Source organism: Podarcis cretensis, assembly GCF_951804945.1.
Source record: "Podarcis cretensis genome assembly, chromosome: 5".
Taxonomy (NCBI): domain Eukaryota; kingdom Metazoa; phylum Chordata; class Lepidosauria; order Squamata; family Lacertidae; genus Podarcis; species Podarcis cretensis.
The window spans coordinates 52,640,201-52,661,549 of record NC_137174.1 but is presented as its reverse complement, the minus strand read 5'-3'; the positions used below and the strand labels follow the sequence as shown (position 1 = coordinate 52,661,549).

Here is a 21,349-nt window from a genome sequence, read left to right as displayed (position 1 = left end):
CAGTGGAAGAGGACTGGAAGAATTTCAAAATATATCTTAAAAATAACTGTAAAATTGAGGAATGTTAAGATGTCAGGGGGTAAGAAGTAAAGAATTGCAGCAGTAAACAAAAAAAAAACTTAAGAAATATTTACGAAAAGGAACTAAGACAATGGACTTAAGGGTTGCTAAAGAATTTTTAAACAAGGATGCAGGGATGGGGAGGTATGGGGAAGTCAAAGAAAAAAGGCTATGAACTGATGAGTATGAAGTTATATTGTGTTACACTGTTCTTTATTTTATGTGTGGAAAATTAATAAAAATTATTATAAAAAAAAAAAAAATAACACAAGCATTTCTGTTGTGCAAATACTTTTCAGTTTAGGAAGGTGCTAACTATATTACCTTTGGTTCAACAGTGGTCACTGCTGTCACAGTTGCCTTTCTGCTGGGAGAAATGTATGTCTACCTGTCCTGGTTCTCTCACTATCCTCCTTTGCAAAGGAACAGCAGACATTTAATCACCGCATCTAACCAGGTGTCTTACCTTGCTTCAGAATTGCTGTCACAATTTCTAGTGTGGGTCTACACTGCAACAACCATACATTAGTCAGAAATAAGCCCCAATGAATACCATGGAGATGGTTCCTTGATCAGTATGTACAGGATTGCAGCATGAATTGGGTACTCTTAAAGTTGCTGCATAGGTCTGAATTTCCAAGCTGATGGGAAAATATCACTCCCTTCCACACCGTATCTACTTATTTCCAGAGTGTGGAATACAAGGGAAGGATATCAAATGGATTAGGACATGGGAGATCAGGGTTAAGTTCAAAACATAGCCACAAAACTCACTGTATGACCTTGGGCCAGCCTCTCTATCTAACGTACGTCACCCTAACTCATCCCCTGAACCACTCTGCATTTTGTAGTAGTGTATAAAGTGCTATGGAAACAAAAACAACAGTACTAACATCTTAAAGATGGGAATAAAAACATGGCATAAGCTTTTTTGGGCTTATTACAAAAGTTTATTTAATAATATGCTTACTAGCCTTTAAAGTGTTTTTAGACTATTGTTTCATTCTTGCTGTGAACCATGGCAAATTGGCTAACCTCTGATTGAAAGTGTACCATAGGAATGTACCCATCAGCATACAGTAAGCTTGTGGCAGAGAGGATGGATTTTAAATTAGGTTTCAAGCTCCTTGGCTACACAGGTTTGAGAGAGTGAAGATAGCACAAGTGTGGTATAGTGGTTAGAGTGTTGGACTAGAACCTGTGAAAACAGGGTTCAAATCCTCACTTGGCCTTGGAGCTCATTGGGTGACCAGTCACTGCCTCTCAATCTAGCCTCCCTCAGGGTTGTTGTGAGGATTAAACGTAGAGGAGCAAAGCCATGTACCCCACCTAAAGCTCCTTTGAGGAAAAGGTGGGATATAACTACAATCAATCAATCAATCAATCAATCAATCAATCAATCAAGTGTGTGTAAAGACAAGATTCTTGATAATTGACTTCAGAGAAGGAAAATGAGCAGTGGAGTAAACTATTACCACAACCAAATCTTCATAGCCACCACAGTCTTTTATCACAGGTTTGAGCAGGAGGAATCATGATGAGAAACACTGATCCTCAAAAATAAAGGGCTTTAGCAAGTGTAGGTTGCATCTGCCTCCTGAATCAGGAACCTCTTTTTGTTATCTAGTAAGATGAATCCACAACCAAACAGTAACTTCAGCCTGTATAAACTTCCTGTGAAGATAACCTGGGGGAACAGAGAACCATGAATCTCACCTTGAGCTGTTTGGAGGATGTGACAGTCATGATTCCCATGCTATCCTAACAGCTTAACATAAATTCTGTCAAACCCCATCCATTTTGTAAAAACAAGAGTTTGTCCAGTGGTGCTTGCTCATACAAAAAGGATGGAGGTCAGTGAAGCCAAAGCAAATTAAACAGCAGGACTGCTCAGGAATCAGACCCACTTCTGAGGCCCAGCTGCTTAGGTGTGGCTTTCAAGCAAACAGCTCTGAGCATGATCTGAGATTATTTGGCATAGGTCTACCCCACTACTAGGTCTACCCTGAGGCAGACCTACCAACGTTGTACTATAGCTGTGTGCTAATTCCTGTGTTCTGATAGGTTGGAATGTCTTCATGGTAACAGGAGGGGGCAGGAACTTGTAGAACAGCTATGGCTAACACTAGTAAAATGCTGGTTTTTCACTTAGTTATTCTGTGTGGAGGACAGATGGGAGGAACCTCTGCCTATAACAATTGTTTTGGATTAGGATTGGATGAGCAGTATAGAGAGCTGATTGGCCAGAGAGCAGGTGATGTTTTGGCCTTTGCAGAATTCAGACAAAGCAGCAAGCATTGTTGTAGATTGAGAACAGGCAGATATTGTGTCTTCTGGGTAGTAAAGGTTTTTGAACCTCTTAAATTCACCCTTGACACTTCCATCGTGTTTCCCATACCTCTCTTTTCTTATTCATGGGGCCCCTCCTGACATCCTTTATATACTTGCTTGTTGAATAACTTCTCTCATCTTCTTGTGTTGCCCAGTTTGTCAAGAAGAGGGGTGGTTGTATTATTTCACAGTTACAAAAGAAACCCTCTGGAGCATATATTTTTCAAGTGCCATATGGAGGCTGGAAGAGGAGCGACAGAATATTGTAGAATATATGGAATGGGAAGTGTGACTTGCTGTCTTTGTTAATCTCTACCACTCTAAAAAAGAATGCTGTGGAGAGGTGAAATCTCTCCAATAATGTGATTATAGTTATCAAACCTTATACATTACTTACTATTAAGATATTAAATAATTTTATTGGAGGTGGAAAATGCAGTGCCTTCTATTGCTTTGAAAAAAATTGTACAACTTCTGTTAAGAGAAAATTATTTTATTTCTGTAATGGAAGCAGAAAAAAATCACATTACAAAATAGCTTGATTTTTGACCTTGTACACGAGCATGTTGATGAATGTATGATTGTTACATAAAGTTTATTTTTTAAAAATCCCCATATTATCCATTAAGCAGGATGCAAGGTCACTATCAAGAAACTAATGCTTGTGTGAAAATGTTTTAACTATGTAATGTTGCATTCTTCATTTCTGTCCCTCATCAGTGATTTATTATGACTTGGGGTGGTGTCTTTCTATGTGCTGTGGATTTTTTCCCTTATATTAAGTAGCAATATATCTCAATATTTTCTGTTTAGTTATTTATAGAATTTCTATAGCTCCCTTCATCTGAGGATCACACATATTTCTATTTATGCCTGAAATAATGTTTTAGACAGTATGTAAAAAACACTAGTGAAACACACTGGATAATTGTAGATTATACTGGCTCAAGAGTTGACTTTGCCTTGTAAGAAGCTTTCTTTTGAAGCCAATAGATTGCTTGTTAAAATCTAATTGCAGTGGGTGAGAAGCAGCTTTGGGAGTGGGGGAGAGCCACAGCAGAGGATGGGTGATTTCAGATGAGTCACAGCTAAGGAGAGGAAGTTAACCTTCCCCTCCCAAGCTCACCTCTTTCTCAACCCCCCCCCCCATCCTCCACATCAGTTAAGTTTTAAAAAACTATTCTATTGGCTCCCACAGAAGGCTTCTTTCAAGTGTAATTGTAGTCATGTGTGTGTGTTTTCATTGAAGGTCACAGCTGGGATAGGGAGTTTTAAGGTTCTTACCACTGCAGTTAGGACTAAAAAGCCCCCCTCCCAGCTGAAAGTATGATTGGAAAAATGTTAGCTCTCCTAGTCATATAACATTTTAAGAAGGTTCCCTCCCTCTTTCTGGATAAAAAGCCTCAATATTCCATAAGGTTTCCTTAGTAGATACTTATATTGCCCTGTTTATTTTGCATATATTTCTAATCCAAAAAGTGAGAGACTTCTGGCAAAGACCTTTCTGCTGTATAAAGGAATTGTGCATTCAGTGGTTGCTCTATTTCCTGTGTTTTCCTGGACAGGGGCAGTTCCATCTGGTTGGTAGGTACAATAACTTTTTTTCAGGCTGAATGTTGCTGTCCATTTTGGGCAACTTTCCTGAAGGAGCGTCTCCACCCCCATTGTTCAGCCCGGACACTGAGATCCAGCACCGAGGGCTTTCTGGAGGTTCCCTCATTGCGAGAAGTGAGGTTACAGGGAACCAGACAGAGGGCCTTTTCGGTAGTGGCACCCTCCCTGTGGAACGCCCTCCCTTCAGATGTGAAGGAAATAAGTAGCTATCTTCTCTTTAAAAGACATCTGAAGACAGCCCTGTTTAGGGAAGTTTTTAATATTTAATGCTGTATTGTTTTTAACACTTGATTGGAAGCTGCCCAGAGTGGCTGGGGAAACTCAGCCAGATGGGCGGGGTATAAATAATAAATAAGAATTATTATTATTATGTATGCTTTCTTGAGAGTAAGCCCCATTGAACTCTGTGGAATTTTATTCTGAGCAGATATGCATAGGATGTGCTGTAAGTAAATGATTGGGTAGAAAAAGTCAATCTGACATAATTCATCAAGCATTTAGAACTTCAAGTAAAAATGCTACGGTTTTTTTGTTTTTTTTAAAACCAAACATGTTGAATACAACTTTATTTTGACAAAAACATACAGCTGATCAATTCAGTCTGTTAGAATTGCATCACATCAATATAGAAAATAATTTGCAAAGAAACCATAGGTGAGTTGTGTAATATTATATTTTGAAATATGCCTGCTTTTTTTGTATATGTCCCCTTATTTGAGTAGTCATTGTGTGAATTGTATTAACCAACAATAATAACTTAAGTTGAGATGTCATGAAAGTATACCATTCCTCAGTTATTTGGCTGATTGCTGGAAATATATTGAACCAAGATGAATGGGCTAATGCGTCATCTTATTATTATGAACACTGCAGAATACCAGTGATTAATTTAAAGCATGTGATATGGAAACCTAGAACCAAAACTGAATAGAAACGAACAAGTCTGAATTTTGCTGTACAGATGTGGGTGGCTGATAATTTTGGGCACCTTTCCCCATCTACATCTCATTTACTTACTATGTGGAATTGGTCATGTGCCATGAAGATTGTTTCTCTTCCCCTTGCTCTTCCCAGCTTTATGTTGTTGATGTAGCTGTATAGCTAGTAATTTAACAAAATACTGTCCACCAGGTGTGGGAAAGAGCTGATTGTATTGTAATACCAGATTGTTGCTTAATTCATATGCAACATAACCTAGCACATGGAAAGTATTATAAATCTATTTACCATGTGGCTGGTCTGATGATAACATTGTATTAAATTCCCAGGTGAAGCAATTTAAGCAATTGCTTTGCCATGTGTGGCCCATGGAAATTAACTTCTCATATGATTTAGTAATAGGCTAACTTCATTGTTATGCTCAGATTAGTAGTTTAGCAGAATTCTTATAGTTGTGGCTACATGTACTCTGCTACACATGTAAAATTACACACTGGGGTGGTGCTGCAGATCACAGTTCTTAATTAGTTTAAGCTGAATTAATTCATTTCATTTCTAATTTAACTGTGTTTGCCTGTGAATATATTCAGTTCAGTTGGGAAATGTTAAGACTTGGGTCAAGCAGACAGATTGTTTAAAGCCAAATTGCCAGACAGAACTGAGCAAGTGTATCTGTTTGAACAGGGCTTTAAGAGAATCAGTATGCAAAAAATCCTGTCCCTTTACCAAGTGATGTCTGCCTGGAATCAAATTGTTCCTTGGTGTAAGGTCTGTGTATTGTGGTACATTTAAAGTAGCTACTGGAATAGTCTTTGAACAGTCTGAGCCTGCTATCTGTGTTTGTGTGGACTTTTAAGGTTATGGATGATTATAAACCAGACTTTGTGGCTTCTTTGCTCTGTGTTCTGAACCTCATAACAAGGTATAGAAGGTTTAGTATCCAGAATTATGAAGCCAACGTACGCAACTGCATTAGGCTTGTTAAATGGTTATTACCATTTTACTTCTGGATTTGAGGTCACATCTCACTAGGTTTTAGCCCACTTGTATTCGGAATCTGAACTTGGTGTAAATTTTCTTCACCATTTGGTAGGATGTGTGCAATAACTGACCTTATAAGCTATTGCACGCACACCATGGTAATGCTTGTAAACTTTTGTGTTCACCAAACTAAACTATGCCTAGAACTACAAAACTCAGCCAGCTGACCAATCCGTTCACTTGAGGAAAGAGAGCATGGCTACTTCTAGGTTGATTTCTTTGGAAGGACAGTGAATAATGTCTCATATCACCTAGATGGCACTGTACATTTGGTAGGCATTTGAGTTTGCAGTTCCAGAGAGTTGTCCTAAAGACTTGGCTCATTTAGCGGCTATCCGCTCGGTTTTCTTAATGCTTTAAAAATACTCTTGGTAAGCTGAATTGAGATAACCTTGCCTCTTTGCTGTGCAAAACTATACCTTTCTCTTGAACTATAAGCAAATCGTATGTGTATTTCTGTGCCTAGTAGAATTAAGCAGCACTTTTGTGCTCACAATGCATCTTGCGCGCGCGCACACACACACACACACACACACACACAGAGTCAGGAGTGCTGGGACGGGACTTGTGTTTGACAGCCCTTTGCTGGGCAGAATCTGTATATAGGAACTCTTAAGCTCATATCGAGCTGCCCAGAAAAGGCATTGGATTACAGAATCTGTAAAGCTTCTGTCTCTTCCAGAAACATACATATAAAGTAGCAGTAGACAGTGGTAACTGACAACTAAGACTAAAAATGTTGACAATTTCTTGATTTGCCTGGTTAGCTTATGTATAGAAGTCATTAACTATTTATAAAATGCATTATGAATTGGGTTCCTTCAAACTGTAGCAGTGTGTGTGACATTTTCCAGCACAAACTATTATGCCTGCATTTGGCTACAGTACAAATTTACACTCAATACAGAATGGTGAAATTAGGAGCATAAAGCACCTTTTAGAATTGTTACAATAAAAGTGAAATCCTATACATGTCTACACAGAAGTAAGTCTAATTGAGTTTTTATGGCTTACTCCCAGGTAAGTGGGTATAGGATTGCACTGTAGAATTTGTTCTACTGCTATTTCTAGTGATGATCTGTTTCACTTAGGGGTGCTAGTAAGATTATTTGAAGTTATTATTTTAAAGACAAATGAGAGTACTGTATTGATATTTTAGCTAGATTCTGAGAGAACAAATGGGCACTTTAGTTCAAAGGCCTGGTCTTTTATGTGATCAATTCATTTTGGGATGAAATTGTGATCAAAAGTAGTATCAAATTATTTATTAATGAATATGGCAGAGTCGGACCTAATTGTAGTCAAAAGGTTTAGTTGTTCTATAAAACTGCTTCTTTTATAATTGAGAGAGATCATGATAATAAAGGGACCGTGACAATAAATGTTAGCTTTGCTATTGATGTAGATTATATTGAACTAAAACAAATTTACAACAAAATCTCCATAGAACACGAAGCTCTGTCAAAACAATGTAAATTTTTTTTGCAAAGTGAACAGATTTCTTTTTGGATAGATGCTGTTTTATAGACCCAGTGACCACCTCTAGGTTTTAGAAACTTGGGATAAGGCAGACAAGTGCCAGAAGATGCCTGAAGAATTACTACATACATTTTTTAAAAAATTGAAATTACTTGTTGCTAGTGCTATGTTTTCTTATCTGTATAGCAAAAAGTATATTTCAAATCCAGGGGTCAACATATTCTGGTTTAGCAGCCAGCATTACTTTTCGTAGCTGCATATTTTGTTGGCACTCACAGAGGAGCTCCATGGCTTCATGATCTCTGTTGAATCACCACTGCTGCTCCCATATGTCTATGTGAACTTTTGCACTTGGAAGCCTGTTCTACTTTTGTAGAATCCTAGTCAGGGTTTCAAATTGCACATGGAGTGAACCTGAGTAGAAAAGGCTCCCTGCTTGCAGATGTTCAATCTTCAACATATGGAGAACTGAGGGAGGACTAATATTTTTTATTGATGATGATATCTTTAATTTATTAATTGCTTTCTACACAATCTACTCAATGCAATGTACCATAAAAACTGGGGGGAAACAGTTAAAAACTGGAAAAAAACAGCCAATGCAACTAAAACAATCCAAATTGACCCTCCTGGAAAAGACCCATTTAGCCAGCTAAGAAAGCCTTTTGGAACAAACATGTCTTCAGCTGTTTCCAGAAAGTGCAGGTAGTGGGAGCCTGTCATATCTCAACAGGAATGCTGTTCCACCGAACACAATGGCCAGACTAAAAGCCCTGTGCCAAGTTACTGTGGAGTAGGTTTCAGATATCTTTAGAGCTTGTAGCAGAAACTTTCCAACAGACTGTAGTGATCTACTGGATATATAGGAGATATGGTGGTCTCTCAAATAACCTGTTCCTGAACTGTATAGGAATGTTAATACCTATATGTTAGTACCAACACCTTGGCCTGGTTGCAGACTGGGTGTGCAAATCTTACAAGCAAGGTGTGATACGCTGGTGACAGTTTGTCCCCACAATCAACCTAGCTGCTGCATTTTGCATCAGCCGCAGCCTCTTGCCTAGAGTCCCACATAGAACACATTGCAGTAATCCAGCTGTGAGGTTGCCAGTGCATAAACAACAGTGATCAAGCTATCCCATCCACGAACAGCCAGAGATGCTTTAGCAAAAGGCCCTCAAAGCCACTGAGGCAGAAGTTGGCAAAAGGCAGTCTTAGCCACTGAGGTTACATGCGCATTGAGTGACAGAGGTGGTTTCAGGAGTGCTCCCAAACTACACATTTGTTCCTTCAGGGAGAGTAAGACCACATCGAGGGCAGGCAATTTACTAATTTATTGGAACCAGTCCCCAACTGCATCCAGATACTGCATCCAGATACTCAAGGCCATTCCTGCTTCAGATGTAACAAAGAAATATAAATAGGGGGATGATACCCAAGTCTGACACTTTGCTCCAAAACTCCTAATGGCTTCATGTAGATGGTAATATCCCCTTTCATGCAGTGGTAATCTCACGAGATGAAATAAGTACTGTTTCAACCTTCTCCAAAGCCCAGCATGATGAAATATTCCCCAACCCTTCTCACAGGAACTTGGAGAGGGCTGGGTTATTATTTCAGGTCACAGTAAAATATACACCTGTCTCTGAGGTTTCTCCCGCTAATGCTGGGAGGTGTGTGAACATATGAAGCTGCTTTAAGCCCATTCAGACTACTGATTCATCAAGTGGCTACATTCTAGTTCAATACCATCTACTCTGACTAACAGTTGCTATGCAAGGTATCAAGCTGTGTCTTTTCTAAACCTACATCCTAAGATTCTTTAAGCTGGATATGTGGGAAATTGAATCTGAGACCTTGTCTATGCAAACCACATGCTTTATCACTGAGCTACAGCTTCCTCCCTTTTATGTTGGAACCTGGTGGAATGGCAGTGCCTCTGACAACCAGGTTCATAGACTTGGTCAAATCCCCATTAGTCACAACTGAATTTCCGTGAGCCACCCAGTCACAGTACTGAACCCAAGTTACATGTTTTTTGTTTTTTTAAAGAGCCTGCTTACATATGACATTCTTCATGTCCAAAGCAGCCACAATGTAAGCCAGGGTCTGCCTTGGAATTGTTGAGCTCTTACTTACTTTGCCAACCCTTTATTAGGAATTACAAATTCTTGAGCTCTCCTTGAGACAAAGAGGATGCTGGGAGGAAATTGTGGGAAGAGCACACTGCCTGCTTTTTTCAATCTGTCTGGGTTTTTTTAAAAATTATCTCATGTGTAATTATATTTACTCATCTTCTTCTCAGTCCCTAGAGACAATTAGCCACTCAAGAAGAAATAATAAAATAGATAGACAGGGGGCAGTTAGTGGCTTCTGCTTCCCTGTGTGTTTGCCTGTTATCCCCTCTGGCCTTTACTACTTTTCTCTGAGGGAGCTTTTGAATTCTCAAGAGACAGAGCCTGTTTTATATGTGACTTGCTGTGATCAATGTAATGTGTATTTAGGCTGTAAGCCTTGTGCACACATGCAGGCATGCACACATGCACACACACCCATTTTCCTTGATGCAAAAAGCACTTGTTCCTTTCCAAACCTGGACAGTGAATTAAGAGGAAGTTAAACTAAAATCTTTCCCAGCTCTCTCTGTGTTTGCACATACGACTATACTCTGGTGCAGGCTTGAAAAAGCACACACAGTTAGTCCAGTTGCTTAATGGGCAAACCTATGGGCAATGCAGGCTATTTTCAGATCATTGTGGTTGTATATCTGTAATGGCACAAATACCATTGCTATTGGTAGCTATTGACCGTGTATGGTTAAACTTAATCTTAAACTGAAAATCTTAAATGGAAAAGAAAGATTGGATCATGTATTGACATGCATTTGTAACTTCTTTCCTTGTCTGATGTATATCAAACAAAAAATAGAATAATATCATAATTGAGCAATCTATGCCAATTTGTTGGCTTTTTGGTGAAAAAAGAGAAAAACAAAACCCATCTCCATATGATATTCTTGCATACTGCAGAGTGTTTTAGTCCCCCATAGTGATGAAATGAATAATTTAAACAGGCAGCTCTGATACCACAGCCTCTTTAAAGGTTCCCATTTCCTTTAATGCTGTAGAGACTGCTTTTACTTGGTTAATATGAAACTGCTGTGTCTGAGATATCCAAATAGTAAAAAGGGGGTAGGATATGCTATGTCCATTATACAAGTTCTATGGTTTGTATGACTAAGGCTTTAGCATATATACGCTGTTGAATACTAGGGGTTTCATAATGTTAAGGGTGCTGCAAATAACCATTGAAATTAAAAGAAGTCTAAAACTTACCGTTTACTTGCTAGGTGAAGTATTAACTGCTTTCTCATTTGGCATTTTGTTTGTAAATTGATCGGCTTGAAAGTTTTTCTTTTGTCTTGAAAGTTGAAAATTGATACACTGTATCAGATTTAAATTCACTATATGCATTCAGATTGAATTGCCAGCTAAATCTGCAAACCTGTTTTCAAAGAAGGGAGAAAAATGTAAAACATTGGAAATAAAATTAGCTTACATTTTGCATTTTGCATTCAAACCTCAGCTTTAATCTCGCTTTCAAGGGTGGGGGGCACCAAATTGTAACAATTAATGCAGTGTGGTAGCTGGAGCACAGACCAGTTCACATGAGGGCCAGAAAAGAGTGAGACCTTTCAAATATTGTGCTTGAAAGTTTAGTTTAAAGCTAGCTTTCCCCCCCAGTGATGTTATAATTTTTCAGTTTTTATGTAATAGGTTTTTCATATGCTTGGCTACTGAATGCTGTTACATGCTCAACTTTCATTTGGCATATTCCCAGAAGCTAGCTAGGTGTCTTGCATGGAAAGCTCAATGTTAGGATTCCCCAGTTGCCTCATACACCATGGGAAAAGACCAAATACATCAAAAGGATTTTGAACAAAGCTGCAATTTTTATCACATCTAGTTTAATCCAATAAGAATTGCCCGGTATGATGCCTTGCAATCTAATCTGTGTTAGTATCCCGGTGCAGGAGGGAGATTGTTTAATCATGGATGCCTGCTTCCAATTGAGGAAAAGGCAGTGCATCAGTTCTCCCCAAAGCAGCAACTCATGAAGATCTCTTACAGTCCAGTTTAGCTGAATCTCCCCACCCCCCACCCCACAAAAAGCTAACCCTTGTTTGTCTGCATGCTTTCTTCCCTTTTGGAGCACTGAGTTCACTATGTGATTATAATCAACTGGATTTCAGCCTTTGTGTTCGGCCTTTTGAGACGTAGCAGTTCTTTGTTTAAAAGTTTAATAATACAGTACAGTATAGGAAGGAAACTGAACAGGATAAAAAAAAAAACCTCCCCCGGTCTTATTGATTTGTTGTTTTGATATTTGCACTTCCATTCTTGGTATAGCTATACCTAATATAAAGATTAGATTGTAATTCCTGCTTGCTCTCCCATATAAGCTCACTTCTCTCTGACCTGGCGTATATCCAAGAGGTTCACATAATCAGACATTTGGTTAAACAGAGTTAGGGAAGTGTGAAATGACATAGGGATCATTTGGTTTGAGGGAGGGAATTCAGTGAATGAAAATCAGGATTTGGGGCTTGCTCCTATTGAACTTAATGAGAAAAACTTTTTCTGTGTATGCTGTGCTTCGCTAGCTTCATTTTGGGGAAGGGATTTAATTTAAAGATCCCACCAAAAGTGCTGGTAATTTCTGTATTGCATTTGACATCCTGTTGTCAAAACTACTTTGTGATAACTTTCTTTAGAGATTTTCCCATCAAATGGGTATCCATTAGAGGGCTCTCGAGGTTTTGAGATGATCAGCCTTGATAGTGATGACTCCGGAGCCTTGCTTGCTCACATTTTTTTCCCTTTCTCTTTTTGTTTTACAGAAAAGGTCACGGATTGCCTACAGTGACGAGGTGCGGAATGAGCTCCTAGGGGATGATGGGAATTCCTCAGAGATCCAGGTAGGATGCTAATCAAGAAGCCCTAGTGGGTGGCTGGAGGGTGAAGGAGGTCATTGGCACACTGGGCTTCTCAAGCTGCTCCTTAACAGCATTAGTAACAACTCATGTGGAAGTGATACTGTTTAATGCAAAGCTGGGGTCTTAATCAACTTCAAAATGTTTCTTGGAGATCTTACAATTTAACCCTTTACCTTGTGATCGCTGTCTGCTATCTTTTCGGTTTTTTAAAAAAAAGGGGGGGGGATCTTTTCTTCTCTTCTTCTTTATTATTTGGTACTTAAGGAATAACTTGAAACACAATGTTTGCCGACAAAGCCAAGGTCTTCACCTCAAACACATGTAAAAGGAATAAAAAATTACATAATGCAGCTTTGATAAGAACGAAGCATAATTAAATCAACACTGGCAGGCAAAACAAATGAAAATGAGCTTTCAGAATCTGACAGTTTCTCTGTTTCTATGTAGGTTGTCTTCTCTGAATCAGATATTCTTCTCTTGAGTAAAACTGCAAATTATGCTCAAAAGTATACCATTGGAATAGATACAGTATAAAATACTAGTGTTTTAAGGGAAGAACTATATGCCTGTTAATTAATCTTATTATGTTCAGTGTTCATTACACTGTAACCAATGTCCTAGTAGGATTCCCCCCCCCCATTATTAAAGAACAAGTATTTTCACAGCTTAACACATTATTGTATCTATATAAAGCTTTAGCTATAGTTTTTTTTAAGACCTGTTCCCAGGTTTGCCTACTTTGAGACCTTCCTACATGAAGAAGTTAATTCAAACTTGACAGAATTAGATTGAAGTTTTAAATGCCTAATAACAAAGAAATGGTGTGTGAAGTTAGAAGAAAGTCTAATATTAAAGAAAGTTTCTTACTGATTTCAATTTGAACTTTCCTTTCATAATGTTTCTAATTCTAAAAACTTCGTAATACTTGAATACATTTGTATGTATTAAATTATTGTTTCTTTTAACATGTGGTGTTAGAGAGCAAAGTTCTGTACTTGCCATATGTTGCATAATACATTAAAATTAGCTCGTACACTTAGGATATAGCCTAATTAAGGACCCAGCTACTGCTGATTAAGAACTTTTAAGTTCCATTGTATTGTAAAAGAGTTATGCTTCATTCTCCTATTGAAATCATTGGGATTATAAAGCATATAACGTTGACTAGATTGTGGTCCTGCCTTTATAGCCTACAGCTTCTTAATGTGCAATTATTTAATAATTCCCATATTATAATTCCAAACTCCCTATAAGTTTGAAAGATATTCTAAAAGTGGGCATCATTTTCAGACAAAAAACATTGGACATTCAGATACCATGGACAAAGTTCAAACCTCAAAAAAAGAGGTTTAGGCTCCTGGATTCAAATTCTATTGCTTGTTTTCAGATTGCACAGTAAATTACATGTGACACCAGCCTTGAAAGAAAAGTTATGATAAAAACTTGAGTTTAAAACAGAGTTTATTCTTTTGTAGAATAGATTTTTTACTTTTGTTCTCAGCCTTTGAGGTTGAAAACTACTGACTGATACTTTTTACGTATGTCAGTGATATATTTGTAGATTGTGTATTTATGAAAGGAGGAAGAAACTAATTGAAATTAATTCAAGAAATATTCTGTGGCAAACGGTCAAAATATATACGCAAGAAAATATTGTTTCTTCATTTTCCTAAATATTAACATTATACATATACCCTAGTTTGCCAAAATTGACAGATTTGTCTTTTTCGGTGCTATTTTTCTAGAAAAAAAGGTGCTGGATCTAACCATGAATGCATCCCTTGTTCTCTTATAATGGCAATGGCGCCCACCTGAGAGGTGCTGGGACTGAGTTCCAGCAAGTTCCGGCTAAATAAAAGCCCTGATTGTCTTCCCTCTCAGGGATATTGGGCAGTATTCTATAATACTTTATTTCTTGTTTCATGTTACTAATAAGACTATCCATAATGAGAAGCACAATTATCAATCTGTATTACTCAGCTCTTTTGGGGCCTAGATTTAGAAAGCCTTATAGCTTTAGCACCCAAAGGATATATGTAAAGTGTGAAGAATTTCAATATGCCCAATGCTCAGATTCATTTCTGTAACATTAGTGTAGAACACCTTGATTTATATATTAAAAGTCGTGGATCTGTCAAATTCATTTGCTGCTGTTTGACCGTTTAATCAGGTTAAGTTTAAATTGCAGAAATGAAAGTGGTTTGTCCACCACTCTAATCCCCAAATGTAATATAAATCAATACATAAATCACTGAAAAGCAGATGCTGCATAAAAATAACTGTCTTGGGTTTTGGCAAAGTAGGAGTATTGACCTCTTCACACCACCTGATAAATATCTGAATAGAGACTTAGCCAAGAGAGCTAGAAACTTCTAAAGTCAGGGAGCTCTAGATCAGTGTCAGTAATATTAAACATATTCAGTTTTTGAGAATGTGAACTCTGTGTGTAATACATTTAAGCATATGTGATTGTGAGGAATATGTTACCTGTTGATTCACTCTGTCTAGTGGTGTTTCAGAGTTATACTGGTATAACTTTGTTGTTCTAGTACGTATACAGAATTGGATATCAAATAATTTGTGAATGACTCTTAGTTGGAAACAATAAAGAATGTGAAATATTTGAAATTCTGTATTGTGGCATTTTGGTTCTGTGCTGTTGACAACATTGTCTGAGATGATTTTCATGATTTGTTGCCTACTTTAAGGCAATGTCAGACCCAAGATAGGTATATTAATGTATGTAAAAGCTGCTATTCCCAGTCTGTGTTTTTTCTCTGTAAAAAGAAACATCCTTGATAGGGATAAATGGCTTTGGGCTCACTATATTCTGGATTTAGTTAATTTCTTGGCTTTGTGTTGATTAATTTTCTTCCAATTTAAATCGAGTGAAACATAATCAGATGTAGCACATTTTGCAGTACAAAGGCAGGAGGGAAAAACCGGATGGTTCATAGTTGGGTTATCTTTTCCCTCCAGGAGCACACTTTACTAATTTATAGTAAACAATTAAATGTTGTCCATTACACATCACAGAATGAGAATATATATATAAACAGTGTAGTATTTTAAGCACTCTAGTATTTTCAGCTGGTCTTTGTAATTATGTCTGGCTGCATTCATCAAATTGCTTGAAAGGCCCAGTTGCTTCAATGCAGCAATACAGTACTAAGTTGTACCTTCCACTTAATATTTTGCGGTTACTGGAGAGGGTGGTGGGTCTGTTGTTCAGAAAAAGAAGCATATCATTCATTAATAAATTGTTTGCTTCCAAAATATATTGGGTATTCATTTGGTATTTACAAATTCCATAATGTGATATAAAACCCTGTTTTCTTTCTGAAATTAGATTTGTTGGGCTAATGTGAGAAAATTCTTAATTAGACTTTTCCAGTTGGTCTAAAATGAAAAAAAAGTACATCAAGGCAGCATATATGCTACCTATAGAACATAATATTTTGTGGTGATATGGTTACCTAATTTTTGACAACTAAGCTCTGATAATGTAAGATTTGGACTTGCTGTGCATAAAGTGTGTCAAAACTCCAGAAACAGACCAGGGGGTGAAGTTGGTCAATTTAATTCCCCAAGATCTAAAGGAGGTCTGTATCACTTCATATAGCCCTGGCAGAGCAGATCATTACCAGTCACAAATCTGTTCGTTACATGCCGAGAGTTTATAGCAAAATAAATAGACTGTCATCACAAGTTCAGAAAATTGTGTGTTCGACCCACGATAATGTGTAAAGGGCGTTTAATAGAGTTCAGCATTTATTCGTTATCTGTATGCGGGCAGAGACGGCAGTAGCGTTATCAGCTTCTTGGGCGGGGGGGAATTCGGTAGTTCTCCATGTCACGTGACGTGCCTCACAGACGTGCACACACTCTGCGACGCAGTTTTGATTCTACTCACAGCAGAAGGCTTAGCCACAAGAGATTCCACTGGTTCAAACCAGCGTAAACCAGATTTTTTTTTTTTTTTAGTCTACAAAGGAACAGATTACCGCTTGTATCAAATTGGAAAAAAGGAGAATCTTTGTTTCAGAAAATATGCTGATTATCATAACCTAAAATGGTGGCTACACACATTTTAATGCTGTTTGAATTTGACAAGCTTTATATGGTACATTTTTAAAATAGCAGTTGCAGAATTTCATCGAGTGCCATCATTGTTAAATGGGGGGAAATCTTTTGTTAATTTGAATGAATTTCTTTCAGTCATCATTTAAAAAAGAAAATCTGCCATTACTTAGCTTAGTTGCAAATTCTATGCAGAGCTTAAATTCAGCCATGCAGCACAAACAAGATAGAACATTTTTTTTTTTTTTTTGGTTTGGGACCTATTGAAAAAACAAATGTGGAGCATTTTAAAACTCTCATTGACTGTGGCAGAGTGTCATGCCCCAAATGGTCTCTATTGCAGGAAAGTAGTTTTAAACTTTGGCCCTTAAAGTATCACAGCCGGTTGAGGAATGGTGACCTCAAGGGTGTGGGGGGTGGGTGGGAATAGTGCTGCGAGAAGTGAGGGGGAAGCAAGAAAGCAAATGTAAGAGTGATTCCTAGCAAAGGGCTTTAAATTTTAGGGCAGGTGGGATGGGGATGGAGAATGCCTGTGTGTTTACTTGATAGCAGATCCTTGGAAAGCTTCTCTTCTAAAGAGCTATTAACTGCAGCAGCTTGCTTTCCTAGTGATCAGAAGCACCATCTCTTGTTTTGTTTGGCAGCGGTACATCTTTTAGTTTTAGAGTGACACCTAAGGGGGCATCTTCCGTTTCTTCTTTAATTGGAAACTTCCTGACTGTAGAAAAAAAAGGTTATCAGTTTAAAATTAGTGTATAAATTGGTGTGGTCAGTGCAAAAGTGGCCACCTTAATTGCCAAAATAAGGCAGCCACAATGAGAGCATATTCACCCTTGTTTAGTAGCTAGCCATCTTTCCTTCTGCATTTGTTGCAAATGAATAGGTGCGCTTCTTTGTACCCCTGGCTAATGTTCTAAATGAAGAATATTTTGAAGTATAACTGACTAGATCAGTTGAAAGGATCCCTGCTACTGTAGCTTTAGTAAAAGTAGGCAACTAAAAGGGGGGAGGGTTAGCAGGGATAATAACTTTGGGAGATAAATTCTGTAAAAGATAGTGTAGTCAAAATTATGTTATGTACAGTAATTCTGTATTATTACATTAGTTAATTTGTTCATCCATTCATTTTTAACATAAGTAATAATATGCTAAATTGCATAGGCATATTATTATTTTTAAAAGTAGCTGTGTTAAAGTAGAGCAGGCATTTGCAAGATATACACAATCTAACTGATGCCTCAGTAGCCACTTACTATAGTTATTCTGATCAAGATAATATATGAGAGAAATAAAAAGGCAGGTGTCAGTACTAAAAAACAGAAAAACATTCTGAAAACTTGTATATACAAAATCACTTCAACTGTACTATCTTAGAAGAGAGGAATAGTAAACTTGTTTCCCCCCTTTATATTATAGACTTCTATGAAGTCATTCCCTTTATTTCATGATGGTGTCTTAGATGTGGTTTAAAAGAGAATTTCACACTATTCTCTTTGTTTAATGTGACAGTGTGAGAAAGTGATCTTTATTCGTTCAAAAAACTCTGCATGTAGTCTATGTTTAGGTTCTTTTAATGTGTTTGTCTGTGATTTTTAAATGCTAAACATGTAAACAGATAAATTGTCAATGTTAATTCTGTATCCTGTCACACAACTGATCTTTCTTTCCTGCCATTTCTTTCCTTTTTATCTTTTTTTGTGCGTTCATGTTGCAGTTGATAAAATTACGTGAAGAGGTGAGTACTTCCTTGCTTTTTGTTGTCTAGCTTTTCCTTTAAAGCTGGTTTTCCAAATCTGAAGTAGATCTTTTTGGTCATTGTTACAGGGAAATAAGTACAAAGCAAAAGATATTGATTACACTGCTTAAAAATGTTCCAGCACTCTCTTTCTTTCTTTTTCTTTTTTCCTTTCTTTCTTTCTTTTCTTTTTTCTCCTATAATAACTATACACTTACATGGGAATCCCTAGATCAAACCTTTAAAATTAACATTCTTTGATAGCACAGAGAAAGGGGATAATTTATAGACACTGGGAAAAAGAAGGAAAACTACTATTTGATCTCTATTAGAATACCATGATCTAATCAGATCCTGTAATGATATCTGCATCACACAATCTTTGATGGAGTAAATACCTTTATATCCCAGCATTACTATAGAAGGTACAGTGTTAGGGGTGGGGGAAAATCTCTGCTTGAAACAGATACCAGCAATACAGCAGTATGTATACCTGCCGGCATACCAAACAGTATGAAAATACTGCATGCATGTTGAAAATAGAAGCCAGGTAGATGTACACTCAGTCGTGTCTCAGTATTTATTATTTATTTGTGCATATGCTGTAGAGAATGCAGATCAGAGTTCCTTTTGCTTGCACCCTATGAAATGACCTGAAGTGGCAGCAATACGTCTAAGCAGATATGAAAAGCACCTGATGGTCATTTCCTGACAGCCACTAGCATATATTTTTTTAAGGTTCCCCCTCAGTCTTATTTTATAGTACAGCAAATGCTTACACTATTATTTGTGTTTTAAAAAATCAAATCACTTTCTCTTAGAGGTTTGGTATAGTAAACGTTGCTAGGGAACCAGTTTTCTTAGGTGGCTGTGTAGTGACACCTCAGATTTCCTAGCAGCGAAAGAGTGAACACAGCAAACTCTGCTTGTTTAGTCTTGCGGTTGGTGGATGACACTGTTGATACAATCTAAATGTGTTTAATTCAAAAGAGGTCAGAAGCAAGGGGCACTTTCAAGTGCTGATGCTCATACTTGGAGAGAACGCAAGCACATGTTGTACAAGCAAAATTCAGGGGAATTCTTGGTCTAAAGATTTTCTTATTAGATTAAGATTATTTGATCAATCATTCACTTTTAATTCCTGATTGCTATACAACTTGCAGCATAAAGGTTTGATGTGATGACGAAAGTATCACTATAAAATGCAGCCGAACAAGCATGTCCTTGCGTTCTTTTCTAACTTCTTCTTATTAATGTAGCATCATCAGTGTACATAGTGCTTTGCAGAATAGCATAATCAAAAGACAGGCTTCTGCCCCGAGGAACTTACAGTTAAAATTTTCATGGAGAGAGAATGGAAGGAAGGAAAAAGATAGCAAAGGCAGAGAAGGGAGAGGTATGGTAATAGGAAATATATGGATACTTAAATCACATACTTGGGTTTTATTTCAGCTCTGGAATAGTCCATAGACCATAGTAATTGTACAGTTCTATTTTTTAAAAAAACACTTAACATGGTAAACAAGCATATGAATGTCATGATTTCTTACCTGGCCATTTCAGACTAGGGTTCAACTTTCATAGAAGACATACATTCTATAAATACAAAGCTAAACTTTTTCCTGAGTATGTATGCATATTTTTTATAATATATAATTATAAGTTGTAATATAAAGCAATCATGGAAATATATGTGACAAGGCTAATTGTAAAGGGAAAATCAAGGTTTATTAATAGATCTTATAATTAAAGTGGTTAATTAGATATAGACAATAATTCATTTTAAATTTTAGCAGACTCAAGGGGAAAAAGTGGCTTTTGATGAATACCTGGACTACTTTTTTGTCAGTTTTTAAAAATGCCTGTCAATGACATGTATTCTGGATTGTATTTCCTTGCTGTTGGCTCACTTTGTAAGTCCTATCATTTTGTCATTTTCTTGCTACATAATATTTTGGGGAGCATATTAAATGCATAGCTAATAAAGGGAGTGGAAGTCAAGATCAAAGAGTAGAATGGGAAATGCAGTGCAAGCTTCACTACTGCAATTTCTAGTTACCATATTAGCTGTAGGATAAGCTGTAAAAGGAGTGGTGTTTTATATAGAGTATAAAATGCACATTAAAGCCCAAATGATGGCTATTGCAGTGATTCACCAAGGTTCTAAACTAGTCAAATAGTAAAACATCAAGGCTTTCCCAATTACAGTTCTCCTAAGGAGGTATGATCTTAAAAGCAATTGTGATTTTTCCCATACTGTTTGTTAATAAAATGTACAGTTCCTCTCATTACAAAGCTGTGTTCCAGCACAGATGTCTTAGGCAGAATTCTATGGAGGCTGTGCTGCTCTGTTTTCTTTTAGTTTCTGAGATCTCAGTTTGAATCCAGTCCACATGGAACGACTAAATCTCTAGCTGTAGCTTGCCACTTTGCAAAACTTCCATCTGTAACTCCATGGAGAAGCTCTTTGTGAAGCTAAAAGACAGCCTGAGTCACCTCGCACTACTTCATATACAAAAGGCAGGGGGATAGGGTGGGGAAATGAATTTGGCGGGTGTGGGTGTGTGTAGTGGAAGTGTTGAAAGCACCAGCCGCTGATGTTAGGTCATTGCTTTTTGTGACCGAAGGAACAATATTTCTCCGAAACGGAAAAGTAAATAACACAACCACTTACAGGGGGGAAAGGAGGTTTACTGTAGAATGACTTGAGTGAAAAGGACCTGAAATCAGTAGTACGGAACAGCATAGTCTAATGAAATCCTTCCATGCTGTGCTTTGGAGAAGCAGGGCATTTGATTGCTAACAGGAAAGCTAACCTGAACTTTGGATGTTCTGTGGTGGTTTTTAAATTCAGTTTTGTCAATTGTGATTTTAGTAATGACAGATGCCATTTAGTAGTTGTGCTTCTGTAGTTGGGCAATTTCTTTTAAAAAAAACAACAACAATTTTTAGTTTTAAAACATTTTAAAGTGATTTCTATGTGACTGAACTGGCTTTTTAATGGTATGATTATTTGCTCTGAGTCCATAAGATCTGTGTCTACAAAATGCATGATTTTAAAGTCACAGGAGTAG

At 37.4% G+C, this 21,349-nt stretch overlaps 1 protein-coding gene across 4 annotated transcripts in view; it reads left to right on the top strand.

Annotated features, from left to right (window-relative positions):
- The window catches only part of VTI1A (vesicle transport through interaction with t-SNAREs 1A), a 236,331-nt gene that overhangs the window by 31,641 nt on the left and 183,341 nt on the right, over positions 1 to 21,349 (top strand). For 2 of the 4 annotated variants that reach the window (XM_079976037.1, XM_079976035.1), the window contains exons 4-5: positions 12,365 to 12,442; positions 18,255 to 18,275. In XM_079976037.1, coding sequence (XP_079832163.1) covers positions 12,365 to 12,442; positions 18,255 to 18,275 — 99 coding nt within the window. The remainder of the gene's footprint in view (positions 1 to 12,364; positions 12,443 to 18,254; positions 18,276 to 21,349) is intronic. The other 2 variants (XM_079976038.1, XM_079976036.1) reach the window with 1 other exon arrangement.